General features: G+C 34.6%; 1 protein-coding gene across 1 annotated transcript in view; it reads right to left on the minus strand.

Moving 5' to 3' along the window:
- RFX7 (regulatory factor X7) overlaps positions 1-25,348 on the minus strand; it is a 176,217-nt gene that overhangs the window by 20,431 nt on the left and 130,438 nt on the right. The window contains exons 3-4 of the mRNA XM_044665297.1: positions 8,771-8,853; positions 2,294-2,416 (exon numbers count right to left, since the gene is read on the minus strand). Coding sequence (XP_044521232.1) covers positions 2,294-2,416; positions 8,771-8,853 — 206 coding nt within the window. The remainder of the gene's footprint in view (positions 1-2,293; positions 2,417-8,770; positions 8,854-25,348) is intronic.

Here is a 25,348-nt window from a genome sequence, read left to right on the forward strand (position 1 = left end):
GTCTTGCTATCTATCCACCTTAATCTTCCAAAACCTTCCCATTTGTTAAGCTATATAGGCTCAAAACAGACAGAATATCCATATATCACTTCAATATACCATAAAAATACAATTTCACTAGCATAAGAATTCATTTCACATATGCATATTACAACTGTGTCTTGGTAGAGTACTTCCATGAGTTGTGGTAGTGATAGAAATGCCTCATTTATAGCAAACCTTGGTGTTGCATACCTCTAAAGTGCTACAATGATGAGATATTAAATTGCTTAGAGAGGGGTCAGCTGGGTAGCTCAGTGGATTGAGAGCCAACCTAGAGATGGGAGGTCCTAGGTTCAAATCTGACCTCAGACACTTCTCAGCTGTGTGACCCTGGGTAAGTCACTTGACCTCCATTGCCTACCCTTACCACCCTTCTGACTTGGAGCCAATTGGCTCCAAGACAGAAGGTAAAGGTTTAAAAAAATAAAATAAATTGCTTGGAGAAATCAACAGAACTTGAACTCTACTGGCACAATCTTTAAGAAACTAGGGTGATCTCTACAATAAAATTAAGCACTGGAGTAGGACTTTCCTGGAAATCATCTTGCCACATTCCTATGTCAACAACTCAACAGCATACTTCTCAGCAAGTTATATTATTTAACACATGTTCTATGACTTACATATTTTAATAACTCATAAATCATGTAGGCTATACTGAAGTATTTTTATACTAAATGAATTATTCTTCACTAGTTCATGCTGGACTTTGTTTCTAACTATTCCTCTATTTTATTAGGATATTAGCTATGCTATTCAAGTTTGATGTCAATCATTTTTAACAAGGATCTATTTTCATTTAAGTCACTGATAAAAATGTTTAAATTAATTATTTTTATAACTGTCTTTAAAATGAAGACTTTTTTGTAGAAGTCTCTGAAATCCCTTCCTAGGTAATTTAGGATAAAGTATTTGGTGGTAAATAAGGAATCTAGGTTCTAATTCTATCTCTACCAGAATGATGATAGCCAAGCCAATTATTCTCTCTAGGCCTCAGTTTCTTTTCCTGCAGTAAGAACAGGTTAAAGGAGTTTATCTTTAAAAATCTCTTCCAACCACAAAATTCTGATTCTGTTATAACCCACACCATTGAGTTCAGTAAGTTCTCTTAGGTTCTTTGTTTCTTTAAATGAGGTCAGGACATCTAGGATATCTAAGTTGTATAACTGGGGAAATTTGGCAAGGTTAAGATCACAGATATAGCAGCTATTTGTATTAACTAAAGTAACTTGGACACAGCAGGCATTTTGATTAAATTCTGCTGACTAATTGTTTATGGAACTATAACTATTCTCAAACCATGTCACTATACTGGCATTAGAGGCAGTGAGATGGCTCAGTGGATAGAGTGAGGCCTGGAAATGGGAGGTCCTGGTTTCAAATTTGATCTCAGACACTTCCTAGCCCTTTCCACTTTTCTTCTTTAGAACCAAAACTCTGCATCATTCTAAGACAGAAGGTAAGGGTTTAAAATAAAAAAAAAGTTACTTGCACTGGCTTCCTCTTTTCCTAGTTTCCATCATATGCTGCTCATCTCGTTTGTTATTGTCACAGGTTTCCTTTCCTGATTTGCTTTTTTCTAGAACTCTATTTCTATTTCCTTTCCTATGATCACCTCTTCTAACTTATTGTTTGGTAATCTTTCCTGCTTTTTTATAAGAAGGTTTATGAAGATTTGTGGGGATCCTAAATAAGTTTGTGGACTTAAAAATCCCAAGTGTCATTGCCTTTAGTGCATACTATAGGGTTGTGCACAAGGAAGAAATTCATACTGAAGTGTTATGATAGGTCAGGTACAACAGCATGAAGGGATGTGATGTAAGAAGGCAGAGTTGTTCCTCTGATATTAACTTCAGAACAATAGGGATGTACCTCTTCCCCCCACCAGAAAGTAAAAACAACCCAAAACCCAACCTAGTTTCCCTTCATAATCCATTACAAATCTGTCATTTATTACTTTATCCAAACCTTTTTTGAAGATTTTTTTTTGCCAGTAACTAGGTTCCTCAAGTTTACTACCTGCTGTGCACTTCCATTTATTTGTCCCAAATTTCTCTCTTTAAAGCTTCAAAGGGTGCCCTCAAATTCTGGGAATTGCTGAATAAGTCCATGTTCATCCATACCATTCATGATTTTAAAGACTTCAGCTTGGTATTCACTGATAATGAAGCAAATAACAGTATGTGAGAACTGTATAATACTCAAATCCCTTTATGCATCAGTAGACCTGGCACCTCCACAAAGTACTTACTTATATTCATCATAGACTTCCTGTTTAGGTAGTGAAGTCTCAGGATGTTCCTCCAATGTATTTCTGATCCAGGAAAAGGCATGCATTTGCTGGGCACGGCTAGATGACATGGAACTCTGATCACTGGTCAAAAAAAAATTATATTTTAGCTGAAACAGTGTCTCATTTTGTGACTTTTTTAGACAGACCTAAACTTCTTTATTATAAAACAGCCTGAAAGTAAGAAATAGCAAACCAAACTTATAATAACTAGTAAATTCCTGAAAATAACCAGCAAGGAAGAGTTTTTCAGTTTCAGTAATAGTTCATTATTTCTTCCTCTCTTTTCTATCTCTAGTAGTCCTGGCTAAACTTTCTGCAAAGATTATTTTTTCCAATTAAAAATTCATTCAAGTGCCTCCCTCTAACTGGCCAAGAGATGCAGAACAAATAGTACTGACATATGATTTAGTAAAAATAATCAAATGGAAGTTTTGGTGACAATCTGCTTTGCCTGAAGAATTTTCTAGATTATAAAATTTTTCGTAAAATGACACCAAAAATATCCAACTAGTTTTTAGTTTCCTGGCACTTAGGAAAACATTAGAACATTAGCTAAATAAAATATGAAAGGGAGAAAAATTCAACATTAAGTAGATCTATATTAGATACATCTCTGTATTGTAATAATTTTATTCAAAAATATTATGAAATGCATAATAGACATAACTTATGGAAACATTTACTTGGAACTATTGATTTGATTCAGGTTTTGACTGATTGATAGTTCATTGAGTTACTATTATTTATAGAGTTCTACATACAAAAAACTTATTAAATGAATTTAAGAGCATCCACCAACTAAACCATAACATCAAATCTTAAATTAATTTTAATTTCATTTTCTTTCTTACATATATATATACACCCTAAAATAAACTGGCATATTACCACCACTGAAAACTTGGCAGATAAAATGAATTTTGAAGAAATATTTTAAAAAAGAAAAACTAGATTGCTAAAGAATAGGAATATGAAAGAGAATACCAATTAGAGTATGAAGACAGACAAAAAGAGATATGACAGTGAGGAAGAAAATACAAAGTACACATATGATTAATGATGGCTACTAGTATTAGTTTTGAAATTTAAGGGTTGTTTAATATTATAGTTGGAAGGAACTTCAGAAATCACTCAATCCAATTCTATACTGGAAAAATGATTACTCTCTACAACAATCCTAGCAAATGGTTATTTGGAGGATGGGGATTTGTCATCTCTTTTTTTGCATGAAGATTTGCATAGAGGACGAACTCATTGCTTTTTTGAGACAGTGGGCAGCTCCTAATTGTCAGTTTTGCTCAGAAATTTGCCTTTATTATTTCTACCAATATGTAATATTCTGGCAAAGTCAGTTTAATTTTTCTTTTATATGATAACCTTAAAATACTTGAAAATAGTAATCATGTCAGGTCCCCTTTCAGTCTTCATTTTTCTAGACTAAAATCCTTTCCTATAAATCTTTTCTTTCTCCTCCTCTGTATAAATTTCCAACTAATCAATGTCTTAGGACTTCATAATCCTACTTTAATCTGTTTAGCCTGAACAATATCAGTTGAGAAAGTCATGATTCCTGAAATCAATATTCGTAATGTACTGAAATTTGGGCAGAAAACAAAATTAACTAGTCAAATATATTACTTCACAAAGCAATCTTCTTTACTGGTAGGCAGTTATAACTGTCATAATATTCTTTGTATTAAATTAAAATCTATTTATAATGTTTAATCACTGGTCTCAATTAAACTCTCTGAAATGATATATAACGATAACTTTTTTAATTAGAAGAAAGTTACTTAAATATCTGAAAGAAGCTATCATATCTCCTCTGCCTATTCTTTTATAGGCTAAATATTTCTAGTTCTTTAAATTTTTACCCATATGATATAGTTTTCAGCCTCCACACTTAATTCTCACACTCCAGACACTCTTTGGGTTGGAGATCTCTCTTAAAATGTAGTGTTTGGAATTGAATACGACACTCCAGAATGATTTCTAACAAGTAGAGTCCCATAATGAAGACATTACTATACTTTCTATTAATTCAGTTCAAGGTTTTGTTACTTTTAAAAATGGACACATTAAATAAATGACACACAGAATCTATGTTTTTTACAAATCAACTTCACAAGGCCCAAACTGGAGAGGGGAGGCTATACAGCAGTTTGAATGGGGGAAAAAAATATTTGAACTGCAACTTCAACATGTGATATGAAAGCCAGCATCCAGTGAAATAACTCCTGTGCGGAAGAAACTTAGAAAATGTTTCTAAGGGCTCTAAAGTCCTTTTTTCCTCCTCAGCAGACTCCATAGCTACTTGAGACTCAGAAAAGAAAAGTTCTCACCACCAATTTCCTTGGTGCTATCAAACTGTTCAACATCATAAACTGATATGATCTTATTAGTAGAGAGGACATTAAAGAAAATGAATTACTTGATGCTTTCCCACTGTATTCCACAGATTGTGAGATCTTTACATCTGATTTACATGTGTGATTATCTCCCTCATGAGAATGTGAGCTCCTTGAGAGCCCAAGATTGTTGTATTTTTCTATTTGTATTACCAGCACTTGCCACAGAACTTTGCACAAAGTAAGCAATTAGCAAATATTCATTCAGGCAAATTTTTTTGATACTAACTAGTCTGTATGGAGAGAAACATAGTTCCTAGGAATAAGGACATGGCAGTCTTGCTGTTCTCAGCATTGCTGAGATAATATCTATAGCAATGTGTTCTCTGTTTTGGACACTACATTTTAGGAAGGACATTGATAAATTGGAGTGCCCATAGAAAGGTAACCAGAATGATAAAAGGCCTCAGATTTATTCTACATGATGACTGGATGACTGGAGCCAGGAAGTAAGGATGCTTAGCCCAGAAAAGGTTTAGGTGATATGACAGGTATCTTCAAAATTATTTGAAAATCTGTCTTCTAGAAGGAAGATTAGGGATTTTTTGATAAACTCCAATAGGTAGATTTAGGTTTGATATAAAGAGAAATTCCCTAAAAACCAACACTGTTCAAAAGTAGAAGCGCTACCTAAGAAGTGGAGTGTGGGGTCCTCCTCATTAGAGAGGTTTTCCCATAAATGTTAGATATCCACTTATCAGGTAGGCTGATTAGGGGTTTCTTCTTTAAGTAAAGCCAGACTAGATGATCACATTCCAATGATAGAAGATTCCTTATCAACTCTGAAATTCTGTGATAAGAGGTAGAAGCCAGAAGGGCAAGATTTAAGGAATATAGGCAGCAAGTCCAGCACCACAACAGAGATTCTGTTTTATTAAATCAGAAGTAATTTTAAGCAGAGAGAAAAGTCCAAGAATGTTACTTTACTGTGTGCTGAAAGAAAAGTCATGAGGTCATAAAGTTTCTGAAAAGCTCCCTGTTCCTTTTCACCTGATAATTACTGATGAATGATGTAAATTGTACTATGCTGTTTTATACATGTTGGTCTTCATATTTGCATTTATGTTTTATTTGGGGTTTCCCCCCCCTCCTCCAAAATGAAGTCCTCTTGCTCAGGCTGGCAAATTTACCAAATACATCTTTCCCAAGCTACTTTCTAAAATCCCATGATTATGGGATCATAGACTACAGCCTAGAAAATGAAATCCTTCTCTTTGACACCATCACTTTTTATGTCTTCTCTTTCAAAATAGAAAAAAGATATGTTTCTAATTCCTTCAATATTTTACCCAGAAGTTTCTACAGTTGCCTTCCAGGTATCTTCTAACTACATAAATGGTACCCACAGAAGTAAGCAGAAATGAATAGTAATTGTTGGGTTTATGACTCTCAGAAGGCTCCCTGTCATAACTTAAATATATGTTCCTAGAAGATAGCACACCTCCCAATTTACCACGACAAGTCTGACATATAGCCACCACCTCTATTCCTGTGAAGCAGAGTCATCATAGACAGTAATAATATCTATGAATTCCTCTAATGAACTATGGAGCATGAAACAGTATTGCTTCTTCAGAATTACTCTTCATAAGAAAAGGTTTGTATTTCTTATATGGCCCCATTGGTATAGATCAGGGGTCGGCAATGTATGGTTCTTTCTGCAGGAGCCATAAAGTCAATTTTTTTCAGGCACTGTTACAGGACGCACACTGCGAGCACTGTACGGCCCTCACGAAATTACATTTTAAAAAATGTGGCGTTTATGGCTCTCACGGCCAAAAAGGTTGCTGACCCCTGGTATAGAGGAAGGTTGTTTATTTTCTTTGAGTCTAAGTTTTCTCACCAAAGATTCCACTTTATTATAAGAATTATCTGGGCAAAGGGTTTCCTGAGTACTGAAAGAAGTTAGGGCAGGACATAGAGAGGTAGGTGGCATGCCAAAAATAACCAAATGAATGTATTAACAATACTTTATTATGATGAGCCAACAATCAAGGCTGGTGAAAACAATGCAGGAACATGATTTTTCAAAATAAGTAAGACCATAACAAGCAAGGGGATTTCATAAAAGCCTTAGTTTAAAGAGGACAAATTTAGAGGAAGTGCTAGTTTTTCATTCTGAATAACATTATCTTACACTTGTATGTATAGCATTGTGTTTTTTAATGTATTTTCTCTCTTTTTAAAAATTTTTTAAAAAACCCTTACCTTCCTTCTTGGAGTCAATATTGTGTATTGGCTCCAAGGCAGAAGAGTGGTAAGGGCTAGGCAATGGGGGTTAAGTGACTTGCCCAGGATCACTCAGCTGGGAAGTGTCTGAGACCAGATTTGAATTTAGGACTTCCCGTCTCTAGGCCTGGCCACTGAGCCATCCAGCTGCCCCCTTAATGTACTTTCTCATTATCATCTTATTTAGTTCCTATAGTCCTTTGATATTAGTGGAGCACATATCAATATTCCTATTTCACAGATGAGGATTGAGGAACAGACACTGAAATAAGTCACTTGCCTGAAGTCACATCTGGCACATGAATAAGTATAAGAACCCAGATTTTCCTACTTCTAGTCTTACCTCTCCTCCAGATGACACTTCCTTTAGAATTTAAAATGTGCTAAAATATGATCAAGTCTAGAAGATTAAACAATGTGTCCCTTGAGGAATGTCATAAACCAATTTCCCTTCTTCATTAGGAGTTAGGTTTTCAATGGGATATCATTTTAGAATATTCCTTTATAAAAAATAAAGCCAGCCCTAGGCTGCTGGAACAGTCTTTGGGATACATGATTGGAACGCTGACTGTCCATTCGTTTTAATCTGTTGATGCTGTCACACCCCCTTGGAGCCCCTGGACCAGTGGAGAGCAGGTTCTCTGTACTTTATGCCTTAGGATATTTCAATTTCTTTAAGATCTGGTTGCATTCATTTATCGAGAACTATACATATTAACAGAAGGAAAAGGCTAAGTCTCTTCGGTTAATAATACATATGATTTCTAAGCATTTTGTTGACATTGTAGAGATTTAGAATTGCCTTTAATCACAGTTGCTTTATTTCTAGAATCACAAGCTGAAGGAAGATTAAGTAAAGGTCAGATATGTTCTATAGTTCTGCTGCTGTGGGTATTTCCTTTACCAAGACATAAGGAACTTATGACCTAGTGGATAGTTTTAAAAATGTGGCAGCAGCAGAAAACATCATCCTCCATCCAAACTACAACTGTGCAATTAGCCTATGACTTAAATTTAATAAAGCAAGTCTTTAATTAGGTTTGTTATCAAAAACTTTCTTAATCTAAATGTTAGGAGCAGATTGGCTATGGATGCAACCAAGATTCCTGAGCCCAAGATTCTTAAACATAATATTTTGGCAAACTATGTAACCACAGCAATTGCTAACACACTCCTTCCAAAATATTCTGGCCAAACCTTTGAAAGATAAATTAAATTAAGACAATATATTAATATGTTAGGTTGGTAGAGAATGAACAAGAGTTACCCAGCATTTTGAAGACATAGAAGATCTAGTTGGCTGAAGGATGTACTTGCATCAGCAAGACCATAAAACTGGTAAAGTGTGGATCTGGAGTAGGTCCCAAACAGCAAATCAGAAAAGAACTTTGAATTTATCACAAACCTAAGGCAGTATTTGTAATCTACAACTTCTCATTTCAATAAACAACTTAAAAAATTCCTAATGTTTTATTCCTTATCATAGTAATTGGTTTGTGGTTTCTAATTTTCAAAAACTGGACAAATGTGTAGCATCCTGTTGCTAAAATAAAGCCAAAGTAGGCATTTGGTTTAACCTTAAAAACACTAACTAATAAGAAGACTACAGATTTTTACTTATGCAAATAAAAACTGTATAAATACTAAAAATGACTTTTTTTCTCCAAGTATATTCTGACAGTTTTCAGAAATATAACAAAAACAAAAACAAAAAATATAACAAAAAAATAAAAAAACAGAGGATTGTCTACATGGTTTTTTCACCAATATCAGAAACTGAAAAAATACATAGATATACCTTTTCTCTCCATTGCTGAGACCAGAAGGCAGCTGAAGGTAGAGGTAGAGTTTCTCTAGGTCTGTAAACTTCTCAACTTCTTGCTAGTTACAAAGGATTAGAGGAAAATATTTTTTTAAAAAACAATATATTTCTAAACAAACTAACAACTTTCTAAAACAATTAGTAATTAAAATTACTCCCAAAAACGATTTGGAATTTTTAAGTAGAAACTTTGTTATTATTGCTCATGTTACCAGAATAGATACTATGGTAGATAAAAGGTTTAGACAATATTCTTTCCTACAATTTAGTTTTCAATGATTTAAAAAGAGGTTATACAGATGGTATAGTAGAAAAAAGCACTAGATTGGGAATTGGGAGTTTTACATTATAGTCCTGATTTGCCTGCTAAGTGATTTGTGAATCTGGATATATTTCATAGGTAAAATAAGTGGGGGAAAGGGGAGGAGCAGGTAAAGTAATTGTTTTATACTAAGGTTCATTCTAATTTCAAAATTCTATGTCATGATTTATTGTTTGTATAACTGTATGAAATCTGTGATAGCTGAAAAGACTGAATGGAGAGCAAGAATACTTTTGACTATGAAAATGTTAAGATTATTCTTCAATTCCTAGCTGTAATTACTATTTATGGAGTCTATCTGAGACTTGCAGTTGGCTATAGAGCTAAAATATGCATGGAAATCTGAAAGGTTATTTGCTATTGCTTCTCAACAGTTCACAGCCCTATTATGTTGCCTGAAAATGAATTTAATAATGTTCTTCTTTAAGATACTTCTTTTGCCCACATTAAAAGGGCTTTTCCGAGTTCATAATATTATCAAACAGCATCAACTACAGTTCAAATCTAGTTAATAAATGCTAATATAACAAAAATATGGTAACCCAATTCTGGCAATATTCAATATTACAAAAGTTTGTACTGTACAATTATTGAATTTAGAAAATTTACTAGATTTCATGGTTACAGAATTTTTGTTTTCATTAAGCAATCTAATGATGAGATATTCATGATAGGAGAATTTGTCTAAGACTGAAATAATTCCCTTGCAGAATATGTCCACTTAGGGTTTTAAATTATCACTGCTTTTGATTCCCATAACATTTCCATTTCCTGACCACTCATCTTTTACCCACAGGGTATTAGAAGGAACCATATAGGTTTCTTGGTCTTTCCACATTAGAGTATTTCTCCATTCAACATTCCTATCAGAAGATCATCTAGATTCTGCTCAAATCCACTGAAAAACAGAAAATTAGCCACACCTCAGTCCATTCCAGTTTAGATTTGCTTTAAGTATACAAAACAATCATCTATTTCTTGGTCAAAATCTCTCTCCATCTATCTACTGTCTTGGTTTAGAAATAGGAGATTAGTCAAATTTTTTTCCACATGATGGCCTTAAAATAAAGATAACTAAATTGTGTGCCCCCTAAATCTCTCCTACAGGCGAAATATTTTTAACTCAACTATTTTTCATGATATGGCTAAAATAAGTCTTCTTACTACCCTGATTATCCTCTTCTGGGCATGCTCTGATTTACAAATATTCATCTAAAAATATGGTACATAGAATTGATCTTAATACTCTAGATGTGATCTCATCAATCCATAAGGCGGCTACTTCCTAGTGACAGATACTTTCATGTCTTAATTCAATCTAAATTGATTTTGCTTTGGCATTTGACCCTTATTACTAACTCACATTAAAGTTTGTAGTCAACTAGCCCCCCCCAAAACACACATATAAAATGCCATTACAATATCTAATACTTGTTTGATGATACCTGAGTGTAAGCCTGAGCTTAACTTTAAATCTATCCCTATAGAATGTTATCATCTTAGCATTGGTCCATTGTTCCATTATATGGAGACATTTGTGGGGACCTTAATTCTTTCTGGATAATTTCTGGTGTTGTGCCATATGCACATCTTATTAAAAGTGACTTCTGGAAGGGCCATTCCTCAAAATAATAAACAGTATGTATTTAAAACCATCAGCAAGTATCATCTGCAGTAAGGACAAGTTAGAAGCATTCCCAATAAGATCAGGAGTGAAGCAAGGATGCCCATTATCACCTCTATGACTCAATATTGTTCTAGAAACACTAGCAGTAGCAATTAGGGAAGAAAAAGAAATTGAAGGGATTAAATTAGGCAATGAGGAGACTAAACACTTTGCAGATGATATGATGGTACACGAAAAGAACCCCAGAAAAATCAACTAAAAGACTAGTAGAAATAATTAACAACTTCAACAAAGTAGCAAGGTACAAGATAAACCCACATAAATCAGCAGCATTTCTATATATTTCCAACAAAATTCAGCAGTAGGAGTTAGAAAAAGAAAACCCATTTAAAATCACTCTAGACCAAGGGTTGGCAACCTTTTTGGCCGTGAGAGCCATAAACGCCATATTTTTTTAAATGTAATTTCGTGAGAGCCGTACAGTGCTCACAGTGCACGTTCCTGTAACAGTGCGCACTCCTGTAACAGCGCCTGAAAAAAATTGACTTTATGGCTCCTGCAGAAAGAGCCATATCTGGCCCTCAAAAGAGCCAGATATGGCTTGAGAGCCATACGTTGCTGACCCCTGCTCTAGACAATATAAAATATTTAGAAATTTGTCTGTTAAGACAAACACAGGAATTATATGAACACAACTACAAAACACTTTTTCACACAATTAAAACTAGATCTAAACAACTGGAAAAACATTAATTGCTCCTGGATAAGATGAACTAATATAATAAAAATGACAACCCTACCCTACCCAAATTAATCCATTTCTCAGTGCCATTACCTATCAAACTACCAAAAAACTTTTTTATAGAATTAGAAAAAAGAATAACAAAGTTCATTTGTAAGAACAAAACATCAAGAATATCAAGAGAAATAATGAAAAAAAAAATGTGAAGGGCATGGGGGTAGCAGTACCAGATCTTAAACTGTACTATAAAGCAGAGGTCATCAAAACAATATGGTACTGGCTAAGAGACAGAAGAGTGGATCAATGGAATAGACTAGGGGTAAATGACCTCCAAAAACTAGTGTTTGATGAACCCAAAGATTCCAACTTTAGAGACAAGAACTCACTATTTGACAAAAATTGCTGGGAAAATTGGAAAACAGTATGGGAAAAAATTAGGCTTAGCTCACCGTCTAACACTCTATACCCAGAAAAATTCAAAATAGGTATATGACTTAAATATAAAGAGTGAAATCATAAATAAAGTAGGTGAACATAGATTAGTATACCTGTCAGATCTGTGGGAAAGGAAGGAATTTAAGACCAAGCAAAAGATAGAGAAAAATTGCAAAATGTAAAATTAATGACTTTGATTATATCAAATTAAAAAAGTTTAGTACAAACAAAACCAATGCAACCAAAATTAGAAGGAAAGCAACAAATTGGGAGGACATTTTTATAAGAAAACTCTCTGACAAAGGTTTAATTTCCCAAATACATGAGGAACTAAGTCAAATTTACAAATAAATCAACCCATTCCCCAAATGACAAATGGTCAAGGGATACAAATTGACAATTTTCACATGAGAAAATCAAAACTATCAATAATCACATGAAAAAGTGTTCTAAATCCCTCCTGACTAGAGAAATGGAAATAAAAACAACTCTGAGGTACCACCTTACACATAGCAGATTGGTCAATATGGCAGCAAAGGAAAGTGATAAATGTTAGAGGGGATATGGCAAAATTGGGACACTAATATACTGCTGGTGGAGTTTGTGAATTAATCCAACCATTCTGGAGTGCAATTTGGAACTATGCCAAAAGGGATTTAAAAGAATGCCTACCCTCTGACGCAGCCATACCACTGCTGGGTTTGTACCCCAAAGAGATAACAAGGAAAAATACTTGTACAAAAATATTTATAGCCACGCTCTTTATGGAGGCAAAAATTGGAAAATATGGGGGTGTCCATCAATTGGGGAATGGCTGGACAAATTGTGGAATCTCATAGTGATGGAATATTATTGTGTGGAAAGGAATAATGAACTGGAGGAATTCCATGTAAACTCGAAAGACCTCCAGGAACTGATGCAGAGCAAAAGGAGCAGAACCAGGAAAACATTGTACACAGAGACTGATACATTATGGAAAAATCAAATGTAATGAATTTCTCTACCAGCTGCAATGCAATGACCCAGGCAAATCCAGAGGAACTTAGCAGAAATAATGCTATCCACACCCAGAGAAAGAACTGTAGGAATGGAAATGCATTAGAAAAATATATGATCAATCACATAGTGTGATAGGGATGTGATTAGGGTTTTGATGTTAAAAGATCTCTCTACTGCAAATATGAATAACATGGAAATAGATTTTTAATTAATGACACATGTATAAACCAGTGGAACTGCTTGTCATCTCTGGGAGGGGGGGACTAAGGGGTGGGTCACAAATCATGTAACCATGGAAAAATAATCTAAATATTTTTTTTTAAAAAATGACTTCTGGAGGAAACTAGGTGACTCAGTGGATAAAGAGCCAGTCCTGGAGATGAGTTCAAATCTGGCCTCCAATGCTTCTTTGCTGTATGACCCTGGGCAAGTCAAACACCCATTGCCTAAGCTCTTACCACTCTTCTGCCTTAGAATCAATATTGATTCTAAGGTAGAAGGTAAGTTTTTTTTAATGGCTTCTATCATTTAAATCAATGATAAAGCTGTTGTACAAAATATAGTTACAATCAGAATTTTCCTTTCAGGTTGACAAGGAACTATCAATCAACAATCTTCAATTATAGGATTGTACATTTAGAGCTGGAAGCACTTTTAGAGATCATCTAATTCAACTTACTTCTCTTCCATCTACCATTTTAAAGACAGAGAAAGTAAGAAATGATTTACCGAATAGGCAATAAGGGACAGAGACAGGATTTGAACCCAAGTCTTCTGATTCCAAATCCAGTACTATTTATACTATATCACAATTTTCTTATTATTCAACCAGATATGAGCATCCCTAATTATACCCTCACCTAGGGCACATATTCCATCATTTCTCTAAGTAGAGAAGGAGAGATTGACAAGTTACTTGCTGAAACTCAGATAATTGATTATCATACTTCCTTAATCAATCACACCTTCAACACCTTTTTGATTAGTGTTTGTTCTACCCTTTCCAGTTTGTAGATTTTTTTCTCTGACAAACTATGTCAATAAAAGAGAAGTAGTTATGTTTTGAATGAATGAAAAAGTACTGATAAACCATTTATTACATGCAAAGGATTAGGAATATACATGTAAAAGCAAGTGGATCCAATTCTCCAGAAGCTAACATTTTAATGACGTGAGGGGGTGGAGAAACACATGGAGAGGAAGGATGGTTGGGGAGGGTTTTTTTGATCAAAAAATAACAGAAAAGATAAGTACAATAAAAGAAGATTCCACTCACATATCTTTTCCTGCTGCAAAGGTAGTACTGATTTTATTATAATTACTATAATAAAGAAAATAGGTAAAAAGTTGTGGGCGGGGGGATTGTGGACTTATTCCTTATCTACTTGTTCCTCAAGAGTTAAAAAGTCCTTTTAAATCGTCTTCAGTATTTTTTAAAAGCCTCAGCTCTCTTTGATGCGTTTACAGTTCAATGACATTTTTTGCTTTTGTTCTTATGTGACTTTCCTTCCATCTTTTAATCTTTTAAAATCTGACCTCAATGGAGAAAACCTTGGGTAGGTAACTCTGATTTCCTGATAATCTGCCCATTTCTCCAACACTGGGATAATCTGTAATTATTATTGTCAAAATTTCCATTTTTAGAGTCAATCCACTGTGTTCTCTCTCTCTCTTTTTTTAAACCCTTACCTTCCATCTTGGAATCAATACTGGGTATTGGTTCCAAGGCGAGGAGTGGCAGGAGCTAGACAATGGGAGTTAATTGACTTGTCCAGGGTCACACAGCTAGAAAGTATCTGAGGCCACATTTGAACCCAGGACCTCTCGTCTATGGGCCTGGAATTCAATACACTGAGCCCCCCTAGAGCTTCTAGTAAAAGGAAATGTACTTTACTAAATTTAGTCTATGTATGTGACTGTGCAATTATTCACTTGACTCTGAGTTGGAATGTTATGCTAATATCTCAAAGTTAACAAATATATTGAAGCTATACTTAATATATACTGTTTGAAAAATTAAAAATCAGTAACTTCTTCCCAATTTTTTGATAATAACACAATTATAGATAATAGCAGCTAAAACTTATATAGTGCTTTAAGGTTTGCAAAGCATTTTATAGATATTATCTCATCCTTGGAACAATCTGGGAGGTAGGTGCTATTATTATTATCTCCACTTTACAGATAAGAAAACTGAGGTTTAAAATTTAAGTTCCTTGCCCAGAGGCACAGATTAGTTAAATGTCTGAGGTTGATTTGAACTTAGGTTTTCCAGACTACAGGTTCAACACTATTCATTTAGATAATTAGTTGTATAAACCCCTAAACAACTGTGTTGTTTCTTAATTTCATTGCTTTTCTTGTTATCCTTTCAAAAATATATTATCGATCATAATAAGACTAACCCTATTGGACATTTCTCTTCCTCACCAAGGGCATTCTTACTTCTATAATAACTATGTTTGGATAGTTCTTTTGAAAAGTTAGTTGAATGCCAGATAAACATCAATCAGTATTATGATAGGGTGATCTCAATAACCTTATGTATTCTTGGGCTAGTTTCAGAATTCTGGGAAGATGATGGCTTAGACAGAGCAAATCTTAAAACATCCACATCCTTTCCCCACTGAGATAGAAAACAATGTGCTTCAAGAAAAAGAGGACCAAATCAAACAATGGCATAGAGCAGGGGGAGCCTACTGCTGGATAGCTAAAGAGGTACACCAAGAAAAAGGCTTTAATTCTTGAACTATTGGATCTGAGGGTATAGAAGGGGAATCCCAGGATCCCTCCCTCAAGTGCTGTGTGGAGTCTCTAGTGGTCCCTGAAATCTCCAGGCAGGTGGGCACACCAGCCTAGAGAGAGGGCCTTGCTAGCTCCGAACTTGAGGAGTTAAACACAGGCACCAGGGAGGTGGCTAAAGGAAAAAGCCAAAGAAACACTGCAAAAACACTCGGAAGATGGTGGCTTAGATAGAGCAAAACCTCAGACTGCCTGGCTTTACCACACTTAGATAGAGAACAACAGGCTTCAAGAGGAAAGGAAACCAGGTCAAACAGCAGGAAAGAGCAGGGGGACACTATTGCTGGACAGCTCAGTGAAAATACTCCATCTTGATCCCCTACTTCTTTTTTTTTTCCTCTTTAGGTTTTAGCCTCAGGACACATTATGCAATACAGACTAATCCAGTCTAGGCTTAATCCCATCAAGTGGATAGACAAAAAGGCTTCAGAGGGCAGGGAAACTCCAACACCCCTCCCCCATAGACTGCAGAGAACATAACAACAAACCTCCATTGCCAGCTGGGGGAAGATCTTTCATTAAAGCTCTTTAAATCCATCTGATTAAACTAGCAGAACAGAGAAGGAAAAAAATATGAGTAAACACAGAAAAAGAGGCTTTGGAAGATCTCAAAATTCATTTAACTTGAGAACTTCAGGAACTCAAAAAGCAATCAAGGGAGGCTGAAGAAAATTTGAAAAAGGAAATACACGAACTGAAACAAAAAAATTAGGTATTAAAACCCAGAATTGACCAGCTTGAAAATGAAGCAAAGAAAGCAAAAGATGATCTACAAAGAAAATTAGACCCAAAGGAGAAGGATGACCAAAAAGCCAGGGATGAAATTCATTCTTTAAAAAACTAGAACTCAACAACTATAAGCAAATGACTCTCCAAGGCAGCAAGAATATATAAAACAAAATAAAATTTAAAAAATGAAAAAATTGAGGAGAATATGAAACACCTCATTGATTCAACCAAAGATCTGGAGAACAAAGCTAGAAGAGACAATTTAAGAATTATTGGTTTACCAGAACATCATGACAAAAGAAAAAGCTTAAACATCATCCTAAAGGACATTATCCAAGACAGCTGGTCTGACATTCTCAAACAAGAGGGAAAAGTGGAAATTGAAAGAATCCACAGATCACCTCCTACATTCAATCCACAACTGACAAATTATAGGAATATTATAGCCAAATTCAAAAATTACCAGACCAAGAAAAAAATATTACAAGCTGCTAAAAAGAAGTCATTCAGATATCAGGGAACCACAGTTAGGATAACACAGGATCTGCTTGCATCTGCATTGACGGACCAGAAGGCATGGAACATAATATTTCAGGAAGCAAGAGAACTAGAGGTCAACAAACAAGAATCAACTGTCAAGCAAAACTGACTATATTAAAAAAAACTGACTATATTTTTGCAGTGGAAAGTATGGTCATTCAATAAAATTGAGTAATTCCAAGCATCATAAAGAAAAATTGGTCATAAACAGAGAGTTTACTGCCCAAACACAGAATTCAAGAAAATAAACATAAGGTAATCAAAAGAACTGGGGGTGGGAGGGAAGGGGGAAATCTTTTCTTTAAGGGACTCAATAAGTCCAATTGATTTGTATTCCTAGAAGAAAAGAAGATATTGTCAAATATCAAAAATTGTTATTATCAACAGGGTAATAACTAGAAGAAGTTTACTTAGAGGGAAGTGTGACAAACTGTATAGGATAAATTGTCGATATATATAGATATATAGATATAGATATATACAAAACTAGAGGGAAAAAGATAATATTAAGAAAAATGGAAAAATAAACAAAATGGAGTAAATTTATATTCCATAAAAAAGCATTTGGGGCGAGCAAGGGAGAAGATCAATACGCTAGAGGTTAAAGATTTTGGAGAGAGGAAATATTTCATACTTAAGTGCATTGAAATCAACTTAAAGAGGAAAGAACAATCAGATCCATTGGGGCAGAGATTTTATTTGCCCCTATAGAGAAGTAGAAGGGTAACAACAAAAAGACTAGTGGGGAGGGAAGCAACACTAGGAAGGGAGAGGGCAGGGGTGGAGGGAGCTTAAAAAGACACTAAAGAAGAATAAGAGGGCAATAAGAAGGGAGAGGGGAGAAAGGGAAGTACAATAGGGGAACTGACTAAAAACAAAATACTGATATAGAAGGAAATAGTGAAAGAAGAAAGGGCAGGACAAGGAGAGAGAATCAAAATATCTGGGAATACACAGTTGATGATTATAACTCTAAATGTGAATGGGATGAACTCACCCATAAAACAGAAGCAAATAGCAGAGTGGATTAGAAACCAAAATCCTACCATATGTTGTCTACGAGAAACACACATGAGACAGGCAGACATACATGAAGTAAAAATGAAAGGCTGGAGCAAAATCTATTGTTCTTCAACTGAGAAAAAGAAGGCAAGAGTTGCAATCATGATTTCTGACAGAGCCAAAGTAAAAATAGATCTAGATAAAAGAGATAGGGAAGGTAATTACATTCTAATAAAAGGCAGTATAAACAATGAAGAAATATAAGTATTCAACATGTATACACCAAACGGTATAGCTTCCAAATTTCTAAAGGAGAAGCTAGTGGAGATCAAGATTGAAATAGATAGCAAAAACATACTGGTGGGGGACCACAACTTCCCCTATCAGATCTAGAAAAATCAAATAAAAAATAAATAAAAAGATAAGAGAGGTGAATGAAATCCTAGAAAACTTAGAGTTAATAGATATATGAAGAAAAATAAACAGGGACAAAAAGAATATACCTTCTTTTCAGCAGTACATGGAACATTCACAAAGATAGACCATGTACTAGGGCATAGAAACAAGGTAAACAAATGCAAAAAAGCAGAAATAATAAATGTAACCCTATCAGATCATAATGCAATAAAAATAGTTATTAGAAAGGATACATGGAGAGTCAAACCAAAAACTAATTGGAAATTAAATAATATGATTCTCCAAAATAATTTAGTGAAAGAACAAATCATATAAACAATTAATAATTTCATTGAGGACAATGACAATGATGAGACTTTTTATCAAAACCTATGGGATGCAGCCAAAGCAGTTCTAAGGGGAAAATTTATATCACTGAGAGCATATATTAACAAATTATGAAGGGCAGAGGCTAATGAACTGGACATGCAACTTAAAAAACTAGAAAATGAACAATTTTTAAATCCCTTGATGAAAGCTAAATTAGAAATATAAAAAAATTAAAGGAGAAATTAATAAAATCCTAAGTAAAAGAACTATTGAATTAATAAATAAGACTAATAAATAAGAAGCTGGTATTTTGAAAAAAACAGATAAAGTAGACATAGTACTGGTCAAGCTAATAAAAAAAGGAAAGAAGAAAAGCAAATTAACAATATTGAAGATGAAAAGGGAGACCTCACCTCTAATGAAGGGGAAATTACGGCAATCATTAAAAACTATTTTGCCCAATTATATGACAATAAATATAGCAATCTAGGTGATATGGATGAGTATTCACAAAAATATGCATTCCCTAGAATAACAGCAGAAGAAATAGAATACTTAAAATAATCCAATATCAGAAAAAGAAATTGAACAAGCCATCAAAGAAAAAAATCTAAACCTAAGAAAAAATCACCAGGGTCTGATGGATTCACAAGTGAATTCTATCAAACATTCAAAGAACAACTAATCCCAACACTATACAAATTATTTGATATAATAAACAAAAAAGGAGTTCTACCAAATTCTTTTCATGGCACAACTATAGTACTAATCCCAAAGCCAGGTAGATCAAAAACAGAGAAAGAAAATTACAGACCAATCTCCCTAATGAACATATATGCAAAAATCTTAAATAGAATACTAGCAATAAGACTCCAGCAAGTGATCAAGAGGGTTATCCATCATGACCAAGTAGGATTTATACCAGGAATGCAAGGATAATTCAATATTAGGAAAACATCCACATAATTGACTATATCAACAAGCTAACAAACAAAAATCACATGATTATCTCAATAGATGCTGAAAAAGCCTTTGACAAAATACAGCACCCATTCCTATTGAAAACACTAGAAAGTATAGGAATAGAAGGACATTTCCTAAAAATAATAAACAGTATATATCTAAAACCATCAACAAGCATCATATACAATGGGGATAAATTAGAAGCCTTCCCAATGATATCAGGTGTGAAACAAGGATGCCCATGATCACCTCTATTATTTAACAATGTACTAGAAACACTAGCAGTAGCAATTAGAGAAGAAAAAGAAATTGAAGGTATTAAAATAGGCAATGAGGAGACTAACCTATCACTCTTCGCAGATGATATGATGGTCTACTTTAAAAATCCTAGAGAATCAATTAAAAAGCTAGTAGAAATAATCAACAATTTTAGCTAAGTTGCAGGATACAAAATAAATGCACACAAATCATCAGCATTTCTATTTATTTCCAACACATCACAGCAGCTAGAGTTAGAAAGAGAAACACCATTTAAAATCACTCTAGACAATATAAAATTCTTGGGAATCTATCTACCAAAACAAACACAGGAATTATACAAAGACATCTACATAACACTTTCTAAACAATTGGAAAAACATTGATTGCTCATGGGTAGGATAATATAACATAATAAAAATGACCATTCTACCCAAATTAATTTACTTATTTAGTGCCAAACCTATCAAATTACCAAGAAACTTCTTTACAGAATTAGAAAAAAACATAATAAAGTTCATTTGGAAGAACAAAAGATCAAGAATATCAATGGAAATAATGAAAAAAAAAGTGAAGGAAGGTGGCATAGCTGTACCAGATATTAAACTATACTATAAAGCAGTAGTCATCAAAACAATATGGTACTGGCTAAGAGACAGAAGGGTAAATAATGTCAGCAAGACAGTCTATGATAAATCCAAAGAGCCCAACTTTTGGGAGAAAAAGCCACTATTTGAAAAAAACTGCTGGGAAAACTGGAAAACAATATGGGAGAGATTAGGTTTAGATCAACATCTCACACCCTACACCGAGATAAATTCAGAGTAGGTGAATGGCTTGAATATAAAGGAAACTATAAGTAAATTAAGTGAACACAGAATAGGTTACTTGTCAGATCTCTGGGAAAGTAAAGACTTTAAAACCAAGCAAGAGAGTTAGAAAAAATTACAAAATTAAAATAATTTTGATCATATTAAATTAAAAATTTTTGTACAAACAAAAACAATGCAACCAAAATCAGAAGGGAAACAACAAACTGAGGAAAAATCTTTATAACAAAAAACTCTGACAGAGGTCTAATTACTCAAATATACAAGGAGCTAAATCAATTGTATAAAAAAATCAAGTCATTCCCTAATTGATAAGTGGGCAAGGGACATGAATAGGCAATTTTCAGATAAAGAAATCAAAACGATCAATAAACACATGAGAAAGTTTCTAAATCTCTAATAATTAGAGAAATGCAAATCAAAACAACTCTGAGGTATCACCTCACACCTAGCAGACTGGCTAAAATGATAGCAGGGGAGAGCAATAAATGTTGGAGGAGATGTAGCAAAATTGGGACATTAATGCATTGCTGGTGGAGTTGTGAACTGATCCAACCGCTCTGGATGGCAATTTGGAACTATACCCAAAGAGCTCTAAAAGATTGCCTGCCCTTTGATCCAGCCATACCATTGCTGGGTTTGTACCCCAAAGAGATCATAGATAAAAAGATTTGTACAAAAATATTTATAGCCCTGCTTTTTGTGGTGGCAAAAAATTCGAAAACAAGGGTATGCCCTTTAATTGGGGAATGGCTGAACAAATTGTGGTATATGCTGGTGATGGAATTCTATTGTGCTCAAAGGAATAATAAACTGGAGGTATTCCATGTGAACTGGAATTACCTCCAGGAATTGATGCAGAGTGAAAGGAGCAGAGCCAGAAGTACATTGTACACAGAGACTAATGCACTGTGTTAAAATTGAATGTAATGGACTTCTGTACTAGCAGCAATGCAATGACCCAGGACAGTTCTGAGGGATTTATGGAAAAGAACGTTACCCACATTCAATGGAAGAACTACAGGAGTGGAAACACAGAAGAAAAACAACTGCTTGAACACATGGGTTAATACAAACATGATTGGGGATGTAGACTCGAAATGACCACACCAATGCAACAATCAATAATATGGAAATAGGTTTTGATTGAAGACACATGTTAAAACCAATGGAAATATGTGTCAGCTGTGGGGGAAAGGAAGGGGAAAGTAAGAACATGAATCATGTAACCATGGACATTTTTTCTAGAAAATAAAATTAAAAAATAAAGAAGTCATGAAAAGAATGAGAGCATAGTGGAGGAAAATTCAGATATGGCATCAAAAAGATTTGTGTATAAGCCCTACTTCTGAAACAGAGGTTGTGTCATTAAAGCAAATCATTTAATTTCTTAGTGTATTAGGAGCCTCTCTACAATAATGTCATAGTAGAGTGTTTAAGGTAATTTATATTCTGTTTAGTTTTTTCATTTAGTTTTTTTACATGTTGAAACAATTTCTAATAATTGTTTTCTGACATCTTGTGATCTGTGCTCTCTCACACCCTTCTACTTTTCCCTCTGCCCAAGAGAAAAGATAATATATACATTAGACAAGTGTTACCCTAATATATATATATATATATATATATATATATATATATCATGTTGTGAAAGAAGACACATATTGCTTACTCTAAAGAAAAATTCATGGAGAAAATAAAGTGGAGAATGATATGTTTCAATCTAAAATAAAGTAAAATAAAATAAAATAATAAAATAAAATTTTAGCAAATCTTCCCTATTGTACATCATAGGTTTCACATTTACCAGCACAGACGGGGGCCTGCTTTTGAATTTTCGCTAGAGTTCTCAGTAGCTTCTCAAGGTCTCTGCCTGCCTGGAAGATAAACATATTTTTGTGAGATTGACCCTTGTCTCACAGAATATGTTGTCTCCAAGACTCTTAAATTCTGAGATGTTTTACCTGGCTGCTTCTGGGGGCTTGGGATTGTCAGTTGCTGACCGTTAGGGCAGGCAATTGCAGGGAAGCTGGCTGCTAGGCATGAGTTGGTCATTGGGGGTTGGTTGCAGGTGGTGTGGCTTGGTGATTAGTTGGTGGTTGGGAGGTGTGTGTGTGTGTGTGTGTGTGTGTGTGTGTGTGTGTGTGTGTGTGTTAGACAGACTGACAGATATAGATATATTCTGCCTTGTGAGCTGAGCAGAAGGGTGATCAGCTGGACTTTAATGGCAGTTATAGATAGAAATAGGCAGTTTTAGGTAGTAATTATAGGTAGTTATAGGATAACTAGTATAGACATTAGGAATTTTTTTTCCTCTACCTCTTTCCTATATTTCTCTCTTTTACTATATTCATTTTACTATATTCTTTTATTATCTCTATTTTAATTAAAGTAAATTGTTAAGTGTTAAAAGCTGCTAGAATTTTTCTTTTCTCTGACTAAAAAGGGATAATATAATAAATATATATTAATGTTCAATATCAATCCATCCAGGATCATGTGTTTGAAAAATGCTCTCTAGCTTTTTAATGATAATAATTGGATCATCCTCAAAAGAAGGAATATTTTGCTTGAATCTCTCAATATCTTGCGGGGGCTAGAGGGAAAGAATGGTGTATGACGCCTTAGCGAAATTACATCTGCACCCTTATTAAAGGTGGGTACTTCTTTTAAGGGGAATAGGTCTGCAACTGAATTATTTTTGGTTTGTGCCTCTTGGTTTTTTGTTTTTCTTTTGAGTTGCCATATAACAGGTAATAGATATAGGCAAGGAAACAGGTTGAATGGGAGGAGTTTGGTTAGATTTTGAAATAGTTAGAACAGGACAAGGAGGAGTTGAGGTGGTTTTAGTATGAACAGAACTGCATGGAGCAGAATTGCATGGAGCAGGACAGGACAAAGACTGAGTTGGTTCTAATGATGAGGAAGTTTTGAGAGATAAATCGCTCTCCTTACTCTGGGGATTTCTCAAGCTTTTCTCAATGCTTTTTATATAAGTCTTGAGATCCCCCCAAACTCTGTTCCACCTTCTTAATGTCATTCAAGTTATTTTCTAGTGTTTCTTCAAGGTGAGCTTTTAGTTAAGTGAAACTATTATTCTGCTTCTTCCTGAGAAGGAATAGGCAAAATGCTAAGCCTCCTATCACTATAAGTATGGCTAGGAATAGAGCTATATAAAGTCATTGTGTCATATTCTGTTGGATAATAAGCTATTTTAGATAGACAAGAAACAGCATCACAATTAGAACTAGATTACTCAGAATCATAGTTGATGTAATTATTAATCTTGTTTGCAGTTTTACTTTCTGTCAGTAGATGGTGATGTTTAACATAAAGGATCAATAGCTGTAACAGAATTAACTGCTAGGAGGATGACTTAGGGATAGTTTCAGTAAAAATTAAGAAAAATGATCAGAAGGTTGTGGGTTCAACTCCCTTCATAGTCATCAAATAAATGTAAGGGTTAAAATAGGGGTTTTGACAAAATAAGAGAGCAGCTTTTAATCATTTAAGTTTTAATGAGAATATAATAGTTGTAAATTAATATTATCCCTTTAAGCCAGAGAAAAGAAAACTTCTAGCAGCTTTTAACAATTAACAATTTACTTTAATTAAAATAGAGATAATAAAAGAATACAGTAAAATGAATATAGTAAAGGAGAGAAATATAAGAAAGAGGTAGAGAAAGAAAATTCCCTAATACTAGTTATCCTAGAACTACTTACTACTACCTATAATTACAAACTAAAACTGCCTATAACTACCTCCGCTAATAACAACCACCCCATGAAGTTCCAAACCAATCCAGCCCAATCAAAACCAACCCAATCAGGGGGCAGCTGGGTAGCTCAGTGGATTGAGAGTTCAAATCCAGCCTCAGTCACTTCCCAGCTGTGTGACCCTGGGCAAGTCACTTGACCCCCATTGCCACCCTTACCAGTTTTGCACCTAGGAGCCAATACACAGAAGTTAAGGGTTTAAACAAACAAACAAACAACCATCAATCAGTGTTTAATCTGACCCGAATTAGGTCTGTCAAAAAAGACCAGACACCTTCCAAAACAGGCTCAAGAAAGAAAAAAAACCTAACAGCCCAAACTAAAAGCCAAAAAGTCCTCCCAGTAACCACAGGCCCTCCTTTATATTCCAGCAACTAAATGCCAAACGCCAACTAATTACCAACCCACACCACCAGCAACCAACCTCCAATGACCAACTGATGCTGGCCCCCATTTATACCCTTCTCCTACCTCATTTCCTGTCTCTATGGTTTCTACTTCCTGTCACTGTGGGCTTGTCAATCCCTCTACAGCTCTATGGTAAGAGGACCACCAGATTCCCCTTTAAATTATAAAAAGAATAAAGAATTCCTTTTTACATAATCTTGGCCAGATCACTGAGAACCTGGAAGCAGTGATTGAAATTATAGTTGGCAAAACACCTTCTTTGTCTGAGGTCAATAAAAATTCCTTTCTGGAAAGTAGAGTTTGGAGTTCACTTATGGAGGGGACACCCTGCCTGGGACTACTTTCCTGAATGGAACCCTGGATAGCTATAACCTGGACACCCACAGCTAAGA

The sequence above is a fragment of the Gracilinanus agilis genome, chromosome 2 (assembly GCF_016433145.1).
Source record: "Gracilinanus agilis isolate LMUSP501 chromosome 2, AgileGrace, whole genome shotgun sequence".
NCBI classification, from domain to species: domain Eukaryota; kingdom Metazoa; phylum Chordata; class Mammalia; order Didelphimorphia; family Didelphidae; genus Gracilinanus; species Gracilinanus agilis.